This window comes from Panicum virgatum, chromosome 2K (assembly GCF_016808335.1).
Source record: "Panicum virgatum strain AP13 chromosome 2K, P.virgatum_v5, whole genome shotgun sequence".
NCBI lineage: Eukaryota > Viridiplantae > Streptophyta > Magnoliopsida > Poales > Poaceae > Panicum > Panicum virgatum.
This window is the reverse complement of record NC_053137.1, coordinates 63260884-63274320: the sequence shown is the minus strand read 5'-3', so window position 1 is coordinate 63274320 and position 13437 is coordinate 63260884. Positions and strand designations below refer to the sequence as shown.

At 49.6% G+C, this 13437-nt stretch overlaps 1 protein-coding gene across 1 annotated transcript; it reads left to right on the top strand.

The window, feature by feature from the left end:
- The first annotated feature begins 119 nt into the window (after positions 1–119).
- On the top strand, positions 120–2002 carry LOC120693903 (putative pentatricopeptide repeat-containing protein At1g26500). Its single transcript, XM_039977104.1, has one exon. It carries the CDS (start codon positions 157–159, stop codon positions 1690–1692), a length of 1536 nt encoding a protein of 511 aa, XP_039833038.1. The 5' UTR covers positions 120–156; the 3' UTR covers positions 1693–2002.
- Positions 2003–13437: the final 11435 nt, after the last annotated feature.

Sequence of the window (13437 nt, the reverse complement as noted above, 5' to 3'; positions counted from 1 at the left end):
CGGCTGCCGGGCGGCCCAGCAGCGGGGCGGCCGGGGTATATTTCTGTAAATTTTCAAATCGAAAATATATTTTTTTAAAAACGGAAATAAAAAATATAAAAATATAAAAACCGCAGCGAGTCAGCGACTGAACCACCGGCCCGCCACCGTCCACCCATGCCTCCCCGCCTCTTCCTTTTCAGCCGCCTCCTCTCCACCTCCGCGTCGTCTCCCGCCCCGGCGCCCGTGCCAAGGCCGACCGATCCCGCTCTGCTTCTCCGCCTCTGCACGATCCTCTACCAGCACCAGCACGATCCCGACGACAAGCTGCACCGCCGCCTCTCCGCGCTGTCGCTTCCCACCGCACCCTCCGACCTCCGCGAGCTCTTCCTCCAGGCCTCCGCGCGGTTCCCGCTCTCCTGGCGCCCCGTGCACCGCCTCCTCGCGCACCTCTCCTCCCGCCACAGCGGAGCCGGCGACGGCGGGTTCCCACACTCCCCCGCCACCGCCGCGCGCTTCCTCGACGTCCTCGCCAAGTCCGGGAACATCGACCTCCTCCACTCCACGCTCTTCTCCCTGCCCCGCACCCTCCTCTCCACGGCGGCACTCCGCGCCGCCGTCCGCGGCCTCGCCCCGAGCCGCGAGGTCGGGAAGATCGCCGCGCTCGTGACGCTCTTCCCCGAATGCCACCGCGCTCGGATCCTCACGTTCGTCACCGACGTCGCGTGCTCGGAGCCGTGCAGGCTGCCGGACGTGGCGGAGAAGGTGATCAAGCGCGCCGAGCACTACCACGGCGTCTCGCGCACTGCGAGGTGCGACGAACTGCTGGTCGTCGCGTACTGCCGCGCGGGGTCGCTCGCGGACGCCTGCAGGGTGTGGAACGGCATGGAGAGGCGCGGCCTCGAGCCGGGCGCCGCGGCGTACCAGGAGATTGTGGTCACCATGTTCAAAAACAACCGCGCCGCGGACGCCATGAAGGTGTTCGACGGAATGCGGAGGAGTGGAGTGCAGGACGACGGAGGTGCGTGCTGCCGCGCGGTAGTGTCTTGGCTGTGCAAGGATGGGAAGGTGTGGGGCGCGTACATGGTGTTCGCTGAAATGGTGAAGATAGGTGTGGAGGTGGACGGGGATGTGTTGGGTGATTTGGTGTATGGGCTGATTGCGAGGAGAAGGGTTAGGGAAGGATACAAGGTGTTTCGTGGTGTTAGGGCGAAGGACATTGCACTGTATCATGGGTTAATGAAGGGGCTGCTGAGGATAAAGCGGGCAGGGGAGGCTACCGAGGTGTTCAGGGAGATGATCAGCAGGGGATGTGAACCGAACATGCACACTTACATCATGTTACTTCAGGGACATTTGGGGAAGAGAGGCCGGAAGGGTAGAGACCCATTGGTGAACTTCGAGAGCATATTTGTTGGTGGCTTGGTGAAAGCTGGAAGGACATTGGAGGCGACTAAGTTTGTTGAGAGGGCAATGTGGGGTGGGGTTAATGTGCCAAGGTTCGATTATAACAAGTTCCTATACTATTTTTCGAATGAGGAGGGGGCACTAATGTTTGAAGAGGTTGGAAAGAGGCTGAGGGAGGTTGGACTAATTGATCTTGCAGACATTTTGTCAACCTATGGTGAGCGCATGACCACCAGGGATAGGAGGAGGAGAGCAATGAATGGACTTCTAGAATCAGTTCAGTCAGTTCAAGATGTTTGCTGCTAATCGTCAACTCAAGAGGAAAATGATCTGAATGATCTGCAGAAAAGTACATATTCTAAATGATCTGCTCATGTAGTCTGAACTCTGAGAGGAAAATGCCAGTAATTCATGCATGTTCATCTTTCTGTGATTCTAGGAGTTGAATGGATTACCATTGGGTTTGTCTCAGTAGGTTCTTTAGATTGACCACACATGATATGCTATTTTGGAGATTTGCAAGTTCCAACTGAGCCATATGCATTTCTGTGGATTCTTCCAATCAATATTATTGATGTTTGGTAGGGTCACCCACCTGACATTCCTTTTCTTTTCATATTACTTAGCAAACACATAAAATAAACTTTCTTATAATAAGCTCAAATCATCAAAAGGATTATGGTGCACTTTACTCCTTTACAAGCGTTCGGTTACATGTAATTTTTTAGTGTTTTTCCACTTTTTATGGTCAACCCAAGTGTATGTATGAATGCCTTGTTTCTCTTCTCACACCTTAATTTGAGAAACTTGTGTTGGGTATCCAGGTACTGGTGTACCTGCAAGTCTGGATATACATTCAAATTAAGTAACAGGAGTAAACTGTTGTCAATTTCGGGAATTCTAGCTGGGCTTCTTCCACCACAGCCCCCTCTCTTCTCTTTATTCTATCACTTTACACAATGATCCTTCCTTAATCACCAGATGATTTGATATCTGCATATGTGACTGAAATCCAACACTACTAAGAGATGGGTACTCCCTCCGTCCTGCCTCCCCCCTCGGCCGTCCCACCTCCCCTGCCCCGTACCCACAGCCCCTCCTCGCCGGCGTTCATTCCGAGTCCGGCGACCACCACCTATCCCGCCGCCGTTCACACCGAACCCGGCGGCCACCAACAACGGCCCACCCTCTTCCGCACCGACGTCCCCTCCCGGCGCACTGACGGGTCGCAGCAAGGCGCTCCATTGGTCCCAGGACTCCCCGCCCTCCGGCAAGTCCACCGGGTTTCCTACCCCTTCCTTCCGGGAGGTGGTGTTGGCAGCTGTGGCCGCGAGTTCCACGCGGCCGGTCTCGCCCGTGCCACCGTCCCCGAGCCCGCCGCGCACCGTTCCTCCTAGGATCGTGGTATTCCCGCCACCCCATCGTTCACATGCCCAGCCCACCGGTCCGGACGCCGAGGGTTGGCAGACGACTGGCAGCAGAAGGAAGCGACGCGAGGCTGGATGTCTCGCTCGCCGGTCTCCTCGGCCCGTGCAGGTCGACCTGCGTGGGAAATGCTTCAACTGCCTCTCCCCAGGTCATCGGGCGGCCTTCTGCAAGTCTGGCACTAGGTGTTTCCATTGCTGTGCGTTGGGGCACTGTTTCTCCTACTGCCCGGTAGGCCGCTCGGGCTGCCCTGCCGCTGCTCCACGTCTGGTGTGGCGCCCTATTTCTGCCCCAACTTCGGCGGGCCTGCTCTTACTTCCGGGTCCACTCCAATGGAAGCGTCTTCAGCCTCCTCCGGCCGGGGCGGCGGCGCAAGCGGGTGCGGAAGAGAAGACGGACCCGTGGCCGTCCATCGCCTGGCCCTGAAGCTGCCGCCGATTTTCCTTCCCTCGCGTCGAGTGATGTGGAACGCCAGAGCACCTGTGACATTCCAGGTTTTAAAATATAAGAAATTTTAAACATGATATCATGCCTAATAAACCTAGAATCATACTTAACAAATAAGAATAATTCAAGTCATGCATATGTTTTGAAAACATGTTGTGTGTATGTGTGAATGTGCATGCGTATATGGACAACGTAGTACTAGTAGCAACTAAATGTTTTATAACTGTTAAATCAAGTCAAAAATATTTATAAAAATGAATAGATATATTCACCATGTCATGTTAAACAAATATCAAGTTGAAGCCTAAGGGAGAAAATGAAAGTTTGCACAAGAAATAATAATAAGTTTCTTAATTATTAAGTCTTCTTAGAGTTTTAAAATAACTTTCAAATCATTGCTCAAATGAAAAAGTGTCTGAAACAAAAATTGTAGATCTTGAAAAATTGAACAAGTTTGATATTCAAAAGTTTTTTATTTAAGGCCAGGAATAGGGAGAAAAATTCAGTTTACAAAACAGAACCCTAAACTTTTCCTTATTTACAGTTTTGCCACTGTCTTCATCTCCTACCTTTCCTCCTCCTTGCTCCCAGCCCATGACGGCGTCCGTACGCCGGCGCTGGCCACCTGGCCGACCACGCGTCGTGCCCCCAGCTAAACCGCCTCCTCGCCCTTGGTTTTTCCCAAACCACCCTCTCTGGCGCCTCCCACGTGCGACACGTGCCCCCGTCGTCCTCTGCTCGCCACGACGCCGAGGATGGCCGAGCCACGCGCCGAGCCCCTGTCCTTCACCCAGGCCGCGCCTCCCCCAGGCAGCTCGCCCCAGACCCTCCTCCCCTCCTCTACGCTAAGGGCACCAGAGACCCTGCTCGCGTGCCCAGGAAGACCGCCGACCACCATTGACGCCGCCCACCGAACTCCACGCTGAGCCCCTACCTCTAGCCATCCCCAGCACGAGATAGCCCCCGGAACGGATTCCCCTCATCCTCCTGAAGCTCCTCGACACAGCCGCCCCCTCTCTACCTCGCCGGAACCCCGTCGCCGGCAAACAGAGCCGCCGCCGGCCACCGGCGCCCGTGGACAGCCCGCCACCGTCCACCGCAACCCCAACCGAAAGCACGGGCAAGTAGCCCTCGATCCCCTCTAGCTTTCCCCCAACTTTCCCCACGCCGCCGGCAAGCCTCCTCGCCGGAATCCGGCCGGGAATCACCTCCCCTGCTGCAAGTCCGGCCAGGGACCCATTCATAATTTTAAAACTTGATTTCAGGGTCTAGAACAGAAAAGGTGCATGAACTATGAATTAGTGAACTTGTAAAATCAATAACAATTCATAGAAAAATTATAAAAATGCAAACTCAATTGTCCTGAAATCCATGTAACAAACTCTACAACTTTCTTCACATGCACATCTTTAGATTCTGCTTACATTTTAATCTAGGATAAAGATTAGAAATAATAGCTCATATTTGTTTTAGGAGTTGTACTCATGAAATATAGGATATTTTTGGATGATAGCCTTACATCACTGATTAAAGTATCACATAAATTTTTCATGACCAGAAACCCATTGTAACTATATGTTTCACTAGCTCTTGGGTTAATCTAGGTTTAAATTACCTATTTTAGTTCTTGATGCTCTACTTAGTTTTTCTGGATAAAACTTTTCCAGAGAAGTTGTTATGATACAAGAACAGTAGTATAAAAGTTTGAAATCCATTAAAACTGTTTAACTAAGCTTTTGGTTTTAATCCATGTTAATAGTACAAATTCATGATAAATAGTTATATTACTTGAAAAATTATGAAACTTATAAAATTTGCTACTTTTAAGTAGCCAAACCTGCATGCCAAGTTTTGGAATCAAATAATGAATGGAACCAGAGATATGATTTACTCATCTTATCACATGGTTTAAGTTGCTATTTTTGCACTGGTCATTACACTGCATGTTTGTAGATGAAAGTTACATAGATTAATACTGTAGTTTTGTAGATACTCCACAAAAAGTTTGGGATGTTTTACTTAATAAAAACTAGCTCGAATAATTATGCACATGCTAAATTAAGAAAATGCAATACTAAATATTCTATAGGATAAAAATGCTGATATTTTTTCTGTAGCATGAAAATACTTAGAATAGATTCTATTAAAAATTTGAGAGCCAGAAACACCATAGAACTCTCGGTATAATTAGATCTTTATAAATGTAGATTTAGTTTAGATAATTTGTTGCTTATGGAAATTGCATAGGAAAAATATAAAATATTTACAGAAGATTGGTTAGAATATTAGTAACACTCTGTAAAAATTTGAGAACTAGAACTTACTTTGTTCTATAAAAATGAATCTTTGTCCCAGCAGAAACTGTTTAGTTTATTTTCCATGATTAATCTGCTTCATGAAAATTGCTGAAAATTTTTACATTAAGCTCGTAATTAAGTTTTGTTCCTTGCATAAAAATTTCAGTACCAGAAACCCTTCCTAGTAATGATAGTAAATAAACTACATTTCTATGTGAAAAATGACAAAAGACAAAAATGAGAAACCCAACTTGCTTTATGAGTTTAAGTCAAGTTAATTACTACTCTATAAACGATTGCCCAAGAAAATGTAATGAAGAGATTTCATAATAAAACTTGTGCTACAACTTTATAATGAAATAAATACTAAAGTTTTGTCATTACAATAACTCATACATATGCATTCATATATAATCGACTACTCTCATCGACGGGAACGAACGAGTTGTGCCGGAGTCCGAGAACAAACTACGTGAAGCTCAAACTAATATAACTAAAGTTGTCGAAGACCCGGACCAATGTTCGGAAGAGCCCAAGGCTAATTTTTGCCTAGGAAGACAAGTCCCGGCGCGTCTAATTCCTATTATTTTTAATTATATGCAATCTATGTTGTAATTTATTTGTGCATTTAAGTTTTCAGGAGTTGATTGAAACCATAGATGCATGATTCTAGGTACCCATATTTTGAATAATAGAGGTTAAGCTCGACTAGATGCTCTACTAATTAGGATCGGTAAAAGTCCGCGAGATTATAGATTTTGACTGGTTTATCACATACTGCAATCATAAGGATTACGGGCGGGGTCATGGGATGGTACTTGTGGTTGAGACCCGTCAGTTTAGTGAAAATGTACTAAGGCCGCAGTGTGTGGTACAAGTTAAGCGTTTGAACGTACTAGCCACATGCCGAGAAATATGGTAATCGATAAGCAAATTAATCGATTGGACCGTGACGTGGGACATACCTCCCTATCATCTTTACTTCGGTTCCATCTAGCTAATGCGCGGGTGCAGAGTCTGCGTACTCTGTAGTCGAGGGCGGTGGGCCTGTCCCGCAATATGAGAAGAAATGTGAAATGTTGCGTGGGTGACTTCGCTCCCCATGCATGTGTGTTAGGTTTGCCTTGCAAGGTTAACTCGATTCGAATCAGCCCCCGCTCACGGTCAATGAGACTGCTTAACACTTCTGCTACATAGAGTAACAAGTGGAAGATGATGATGATAATATGGATGTATTTTGAATGCTTATTCCAACATGCTTGTTTAGATATATATGCTCATCTAGAATGGTTAAATGAACTAGAATTATGAAAGCTAAAATATGAAAGTAAGGACCCATTCTTAGTTGCTTTTCGGCAAAACAAACCCCTCCAGCCAATAAGTCTTAGATGTCTAGTTAAGTGGACTAAGTTATACCCGTTGACGGGTAAGCCTTGCTGAGTATTACTCAGCCTTGCTTGTGGTTTTGTTTTCAGGTGATCTTTTCGGGGTATGGTTGATGTCATGTACGGGCTTCATCATAACGTCTTGTTTCGGCGCTAGTCTATCATTTTATTTTCGCTGCAATAAAGAACTCTGATGATCTCTTTTATGATTCAAAAGCATTTTCTGAATTTTAAACTCAGTCTGTAATAAATTTATGATGTACTTTGTGATGTAATAAATTTTGGAGCGTTGTAATCTCTAGACTCGCTTTCATGTGAGTTTTATGCAAGCTTTGGGTTCGATCGAAGCGTAGGTGATTTTATCAGGACTTTACGCGACAGTGCTGTCGGATTACTGCATTTGAAGTGCGTGTTAACCTGTATTGTCTTATTGGAGATGGTTAGCACACTTGAGCCGGATTAATTCGGGCGGTTCTGCCACAGCACCGGCGCTGGCCATCTTCGACGACCGTTCAAGGTGATTTCGTGTTCGGCCGCCATTGGTCAGCGAGAGGAGGACCTCGTCGGAAGGGCCCTTGTGGTGTCGGTGATTGCGAATTCCCCCGAAGACCTCGCGGACTCCATTGTGCCGGCGATCGCACATAGGTTTGAGATCGAGGATGGCTTGTTGGCAATTCACAGCTTGGGGCCGGCAAGCTTCCTCTTGATTTCACCTGATGATGCCACGACAACACGTATTTTCAACGGAGAGCGGCCCTTCAATCTTCCTCTTGCTCGCCTGCATCTCATGAGATGGTCGCGCTTCCTCGGCTCGTCGGCCAGCTCTCTCCTGTCCAAGGTGGAGGTCGATCTTCGGGGAATTCCGGCGCACACCTGGGACTTGGACACGGCGGCGCAGCTCCTCGATGATTGGTGTCTCCCCTGTGACGTCCATCCTATGACGGCCATCCAGAGGAAGACGTTCCATCTTGCGGCGTGGTGTTCCAACCCCGGTGACATTCCCCCGGTGATTCAGTTGGAGATTGCTGAGCCCTGGGTCGCGGCGGGGAGTGGCGCACAGGTACGGCAGTGCCTGCGCTACCCCGTTGATGTCGTGGTGATGACCTTCGACGATCTGACTCACGACGACATGCTTCCTCCACCGCCTCCACCTCCACCTAGGGGCGACAATCATCATCAGCGTGCTTCTTACTCGGCTGCGGTGGCGTGCGGTGACCCGGCTCCGTGTAGGAGCCCACTGCGCCCCTGTTCGCACCCGGCTGAGCCCACCGGGAAAGGGGGGCCAGGGGCCGGCCCGAGACGCCGCCCCGGGAATAGAGCTCTTCAATTCCCCTATTCTCGGGATGTCGGTTGACCCCGCGCACGAGGTGCTCCAGATCGTTCCCAATGCGTTGCGCGACTCGATTGCGGCGGCTGCGACGACGGGCACCTCATTCCAACCCCCCACCAAGGCGGGCGCGCTGTCCTCGGAACCTGCTCCGCCCCTCCCCCCCCCCCCCGAGCCCGCGACCGTCGACTGTCTGCCTGCTGCTACCACCTCGGGCGATTCAACGACCACCCCTGATGATGTGCCTTCCTTGACCACCGCTGATGTTGCTTCCCCCGTAACCACTCTGCTCTCGCCTCCTGGGACCACCACGTCTCCGGCCCCTGCTTCCGTGGCGGGCGCGGCCATTGAGACAGAACCTCTGGTCCCGGTGATGGCAGGGCAGGGATCAGCTGACGCCGCCGACTCCTTGGACGTCTCTCAGGAGGATGATGGTGACCCTGAGATTGATGCTCTTGGGACGTCAACGGCTTCTGTCCCTGTACCAGCACCTTCTGCGCCCAATGTTGTGACCAGCACCTGGTCTCCAACACTTGAAGTGGTCTGGCCTCCATTGGAAGGCCCTGCTCCAGGAACGACAGACCCTGGTTTGGATGGGGATCTGTAGCTATTGCGTCACCCTACTCCTTTGGTCCCAGGTCTCCCCAAAACCTATTCCCGGCGACCACGACAACTGCACGATCGGTAGGTGGACATTTCCCCGGCAGCTGGTGGCGGCACCACCCCTGAGTGTGATCACTCACCGTCCAGCCGGCAAACTCGCTTCCTGTGTAAAGTGTCCAAAAAGACGGCAAGAATTCTCCCCACTCCCAAAGCAAACAGGCTGAATTCCAAGGCGCGCACCCCTGCTGCTCCTCCACGTCGCAGTCGCCGTATTGCGGGAGTGGCGCCTAAAACTCCTTCCTGTGCACTGCCTTCGAAATCGAAGAAGAAAGTGATGCGTGCTCTAAACATCATTGGGGAAACAAAGGGCATTGACCAAGAGGCCATGGACAGGTACGACAAGCTCTTCGCAAACTCCGGCTCACTACCTGGCACCCATGTACAGGCCATGGCTGCCCTTTTTGGGTGGGCAACTCCTGATGAAGAGGAGGCTAATGTTTCAGAATCAGTTGTTTGATCACTCTCCTCGTTTGGTCGACACCCCCCACTATATAGGATGAACCCATCAAAAATTCTATGTTGGAATGTGTGTGGCCTTAACTCGAGAGCTCGCCAGGATGCTGTGTGTACTCTTGTGGATTCTTACTGTGTATATGTTGTGAAGGACCGAACTGCCTGGACCGGTCTGACCGGTCGAGTCTATTCAAAATCCAGCAGACCGGTCTGACCGGTCGTGCCTACCGGTCTGACCGGTAGCGCCCAGAAAACCCCGAAAAACTTAGATTCAAACGGTGAATCTCGACCAAACAACCACGAAAATCGATGAAACTTGGGGGATTGCTTCGCCCCTACCCCGTGATCATATCCCTAAAAGATCTCGTCCTAAAGATCAACGAATCTTGAGAATTATGAGAGAGATCAAAAGGGATTGGGGTTTTCTCAAGAACTCAAGAAAACAAATTCGAACAAGCCAGTGAATCCAGAGGGTTTAGGACAGGTCTAGAAGCACGGAAATCACCGCAAAGAACTTGTGGACTCCTCGCAATCAAGTGCACCAAAAACGAAATCGAAATTTCATCAAACAAGGCACAAAACGAGGAGATGGATTGATTCAAACCGCCCAGAGGGCACGAGGAGGTTAGGGCCTCCTTTCCCAATCAAATCCACAAGAGTTCTCACACAAACAACATTCAAATCTACCCTAAAGAGATGAACAGGGGGAGAGAGACACAGGGGCGGCGGCCTGGAGAAACAGAGAATTCACGGACGAGTTACAAAAGCCGCACTTGACCTAACACAAGTGAAGGGGTATTTATACCCGCGGGACCGGTCAGACCGGTACGCTGGACCGGTCAGACCGGTTGGTTAGACCGGTCAGACCGGTGCCAGGGACCGGTCAGACCGGTTGGCCTGCAGCACCCCCTGTACACGATCTCATCCGACGGCCGAGGTTCTTTCTTCGGAACGAAGTCTTCTCCACGATGTCGCCGTCTTGATGAAGATCCAGTCCGCGGTTTTGGAGGGTCCGCGAAACCCGGGTAAGTGGCCGGTTTTGAGAAAACCGCCAAAACCTCACCCGCGGGAAGATTCCCGCCTCCACGCCATGGCCCTAGACGCCGTTCCCGCCTCGGCCTTCTGACGGCCCTAGACGCCGCCCGACACCCGTCACCTCCTCGCCCGCAGCGAGGCCCTAGACACCGTCGACGCCCGTCGCTTCCGTCAGTCCCGAGACCAACGCCCGTGCCTCCACGACTTGGCGTCTTCAACCGCCGTCCGCCTCCTTGGTTTTATGGCGCAAACCAAGAAACCCGCCTTCCGTCGCCGCTTCCGCCCTCGATCCTGGAGTGGACGCCACAGCTGCCGCCCGGTCCGAGCTCCGGTCTCGGCTGCCCTTCACCGCCGTCCACCGCACGGTCCATCGGCCCCAGCACCTCCACGGCAGCTCCCCGTCGACACTTGACGCCCGTGTACCTGCAATCCAACGACCAAGCACACGATCACACCGCACGGTTGACAATTCACTCATCATAGGCAGGGTAGAGTACTCACATTCCTCAATCTCCCCCTTGATGAGTGCATTGTCAACACACCACAAACGAACTAAGAGAAATGAAACCAGAAAAGAACAAAGAAGCACAAGCAAGTGACAAAAGGCTCAGAAAGGCACGAACAGTCACTTACTCAAGCAAAGCAAAATCGATCCCCTAAGACAAGGGCAACAGCTCGACGCAATCGATCAAAAGCCAAAACATGACTCCTCAAAGATAGAGGTAACGCTCGACGCAGTCATGCAAGAAGCAGAAGGAAAATGAGGAAAACCAGTAGCCAAAACCAAAGCAGAAACTCCCAAGCAAAGTTTTTCCCTCTCACAAGTGCAACTCTCCCAAAATGATGCACTCTCGAAGCCCTGTGCACAACAAGTTTTTCAAAAATCAAACAAGTCTCCCCCTTGTTCGATCACTTCTCTCAAAATTCTACCCCTTGTTGGCACATGCACACATCAAGTCTAAAAAGACCTAAAGCTCCCCCTGAAGCTAAAACTCCCCCTGAACAGATGCTATGCAAAGAATGCAATGCAGGAGGTGTAAGTGAAAGCATTCAGGGATACAAGGATATGAGCAACATCTAGTCACAAGCACGTGTGCATACATAAACAAGACCTGCATCTAGCTCAATAGGGTATATCATATCAGTCTAGAGCTAGGCAAGTTCAGTTTATGAGAAATAAAAGCATCACCCATGATCTAGCACTAACAAGTAGGGAATGAAAAGCAGTGCTACTCATACTCATACAGGTGAGCCAAAACAGCCAAAACAAGTTGCCAACATTCATTTTTCAATCAATTTTTATATCAAGCAATTCTAAGTGCCAGGGGTTGAAAGCTTGTCATGCTTTACTTAGCAACGAGGCCAAGCCTATGCCAAAAGACAATCAGAAGCTTAAAGCACTCATTTCAGTCATGCACAGCCTTACCCGGGTTCTCACAAGTGCAAAGTGAGCCGTCCCGAAAGCTCGATCAGTGCGACAAGCAATCCCACCTGGATCTTTTCCATCTATTTCCAGAACATTTCAAGCAATTTTATCAGATTTAGATCATTTCAAATATGAATTGCTGAACGAAAGGTCACACTAGCATGAATAAGATAGGGTGATCATGTTTTCAGATTTTCAAATCAAAATAGCTTAACTCAGATGATGTCATATACACAGTGGAGCAAGCTATACATGATCAAGTTTATCAACTCACACTAGCAGGCACTAGAAGATCATAGAAATGTATACAAGAATGCTAGTGCAAGTGAGACAATGCAAAATGCAAATATGTACAATGCATATGCATAATGCAACTACCAAACCTAGAAAACAAAGAGAAGCAAATAAAATCTACAAAGCTAACCAAAGAAAAATCAGCAATCAAAAGGGGTAACAAACCCCAAGCTCCCCTCGCAAGCGAGCAAAGGTGTCCTGCTCTAGCGGTTTGGTGAGGATATCTGCGGTTTGCCTCTCTGAAGGGACATGGATCAGGTCTATGTGTCCTCTCTCATGGTTGTCTCGCAGGAAATGGAATCGGATGTCTATGTGCTTGGTTCTGGAGTGTAGGACAGGGTTCTTTGCAATGCTAATGGCTGATATGTTGTCTACAAAGATAGGAACCCTACCGAAACTCAAGCCATAATCCTGCAAGGTTTGTTTCATCCAAAGTATCTGGGAGCAGCAGCTAGCAGCGGCAACATACTCAGCTTCTGTGGAAGAAAGCGCTACGCTAGCCTGCTTGCGAGAGGACAAAGACACCAAAGATGTACCAAGAAATTGACAAGTGCCGGATGTCGACTTGCGATCCAACCGACACCTACCGAAATCGGCATCAGAAAAACCCACCAAAACCAGAGAAGAATCCGCAGAATACCAAAGACCAAATTCAGGGGTGAATTTCAGATACCTGAAGATGCGTTTCACCACCTGCCTATGGGAGGTGCGCGAAGAAGCCTGGTAGCGCGCACAAAGGCAGACGCCGAACTGAATGTCCGGTCGCGTCGCCGTTAGGTACAGGAGGGAGCCGATCATGCTCCTGTACTCCTTCTGGTCCACCGCCTCGCCGTCCAAGTCCTCATCAAGCGCCGTAGATGTGCTAATCGGAGTCGGCTGAGGAGACAAGTCACTCATGTCGAACTTCCGCATCAAGTCTCTAGTGTACTTGGCTTGATGGACAAAAGTGCCCTGAGGAGTTTGCTTGATCTGCAGCCTAAGGAAGAACTGCAACTCACCCATCATGCTCATCTCGAACTCCCTGGACATCTGCTCAGAAAACTTGGAGACAAGAGCGTGAGAAGAGCCACCAAAGATAATATCATCCACGTATATCTGAACTAAAAGAAAATCAGTGCCAGATCGCATGAGGAACAAAGTTTTATCAACACATCCCATTTTAAAGCCCTGAGTCAGCAAAAAAGGTTTTCAATCTATCATACCAAGCTCTAGGTGCTTGTTTCAAACCGTAAAGAGCTTTCTGAAGTTTATAAACACGGTTTGGAAACTTGGGATTTTCGAAACCAGGGGGTTGCTTCA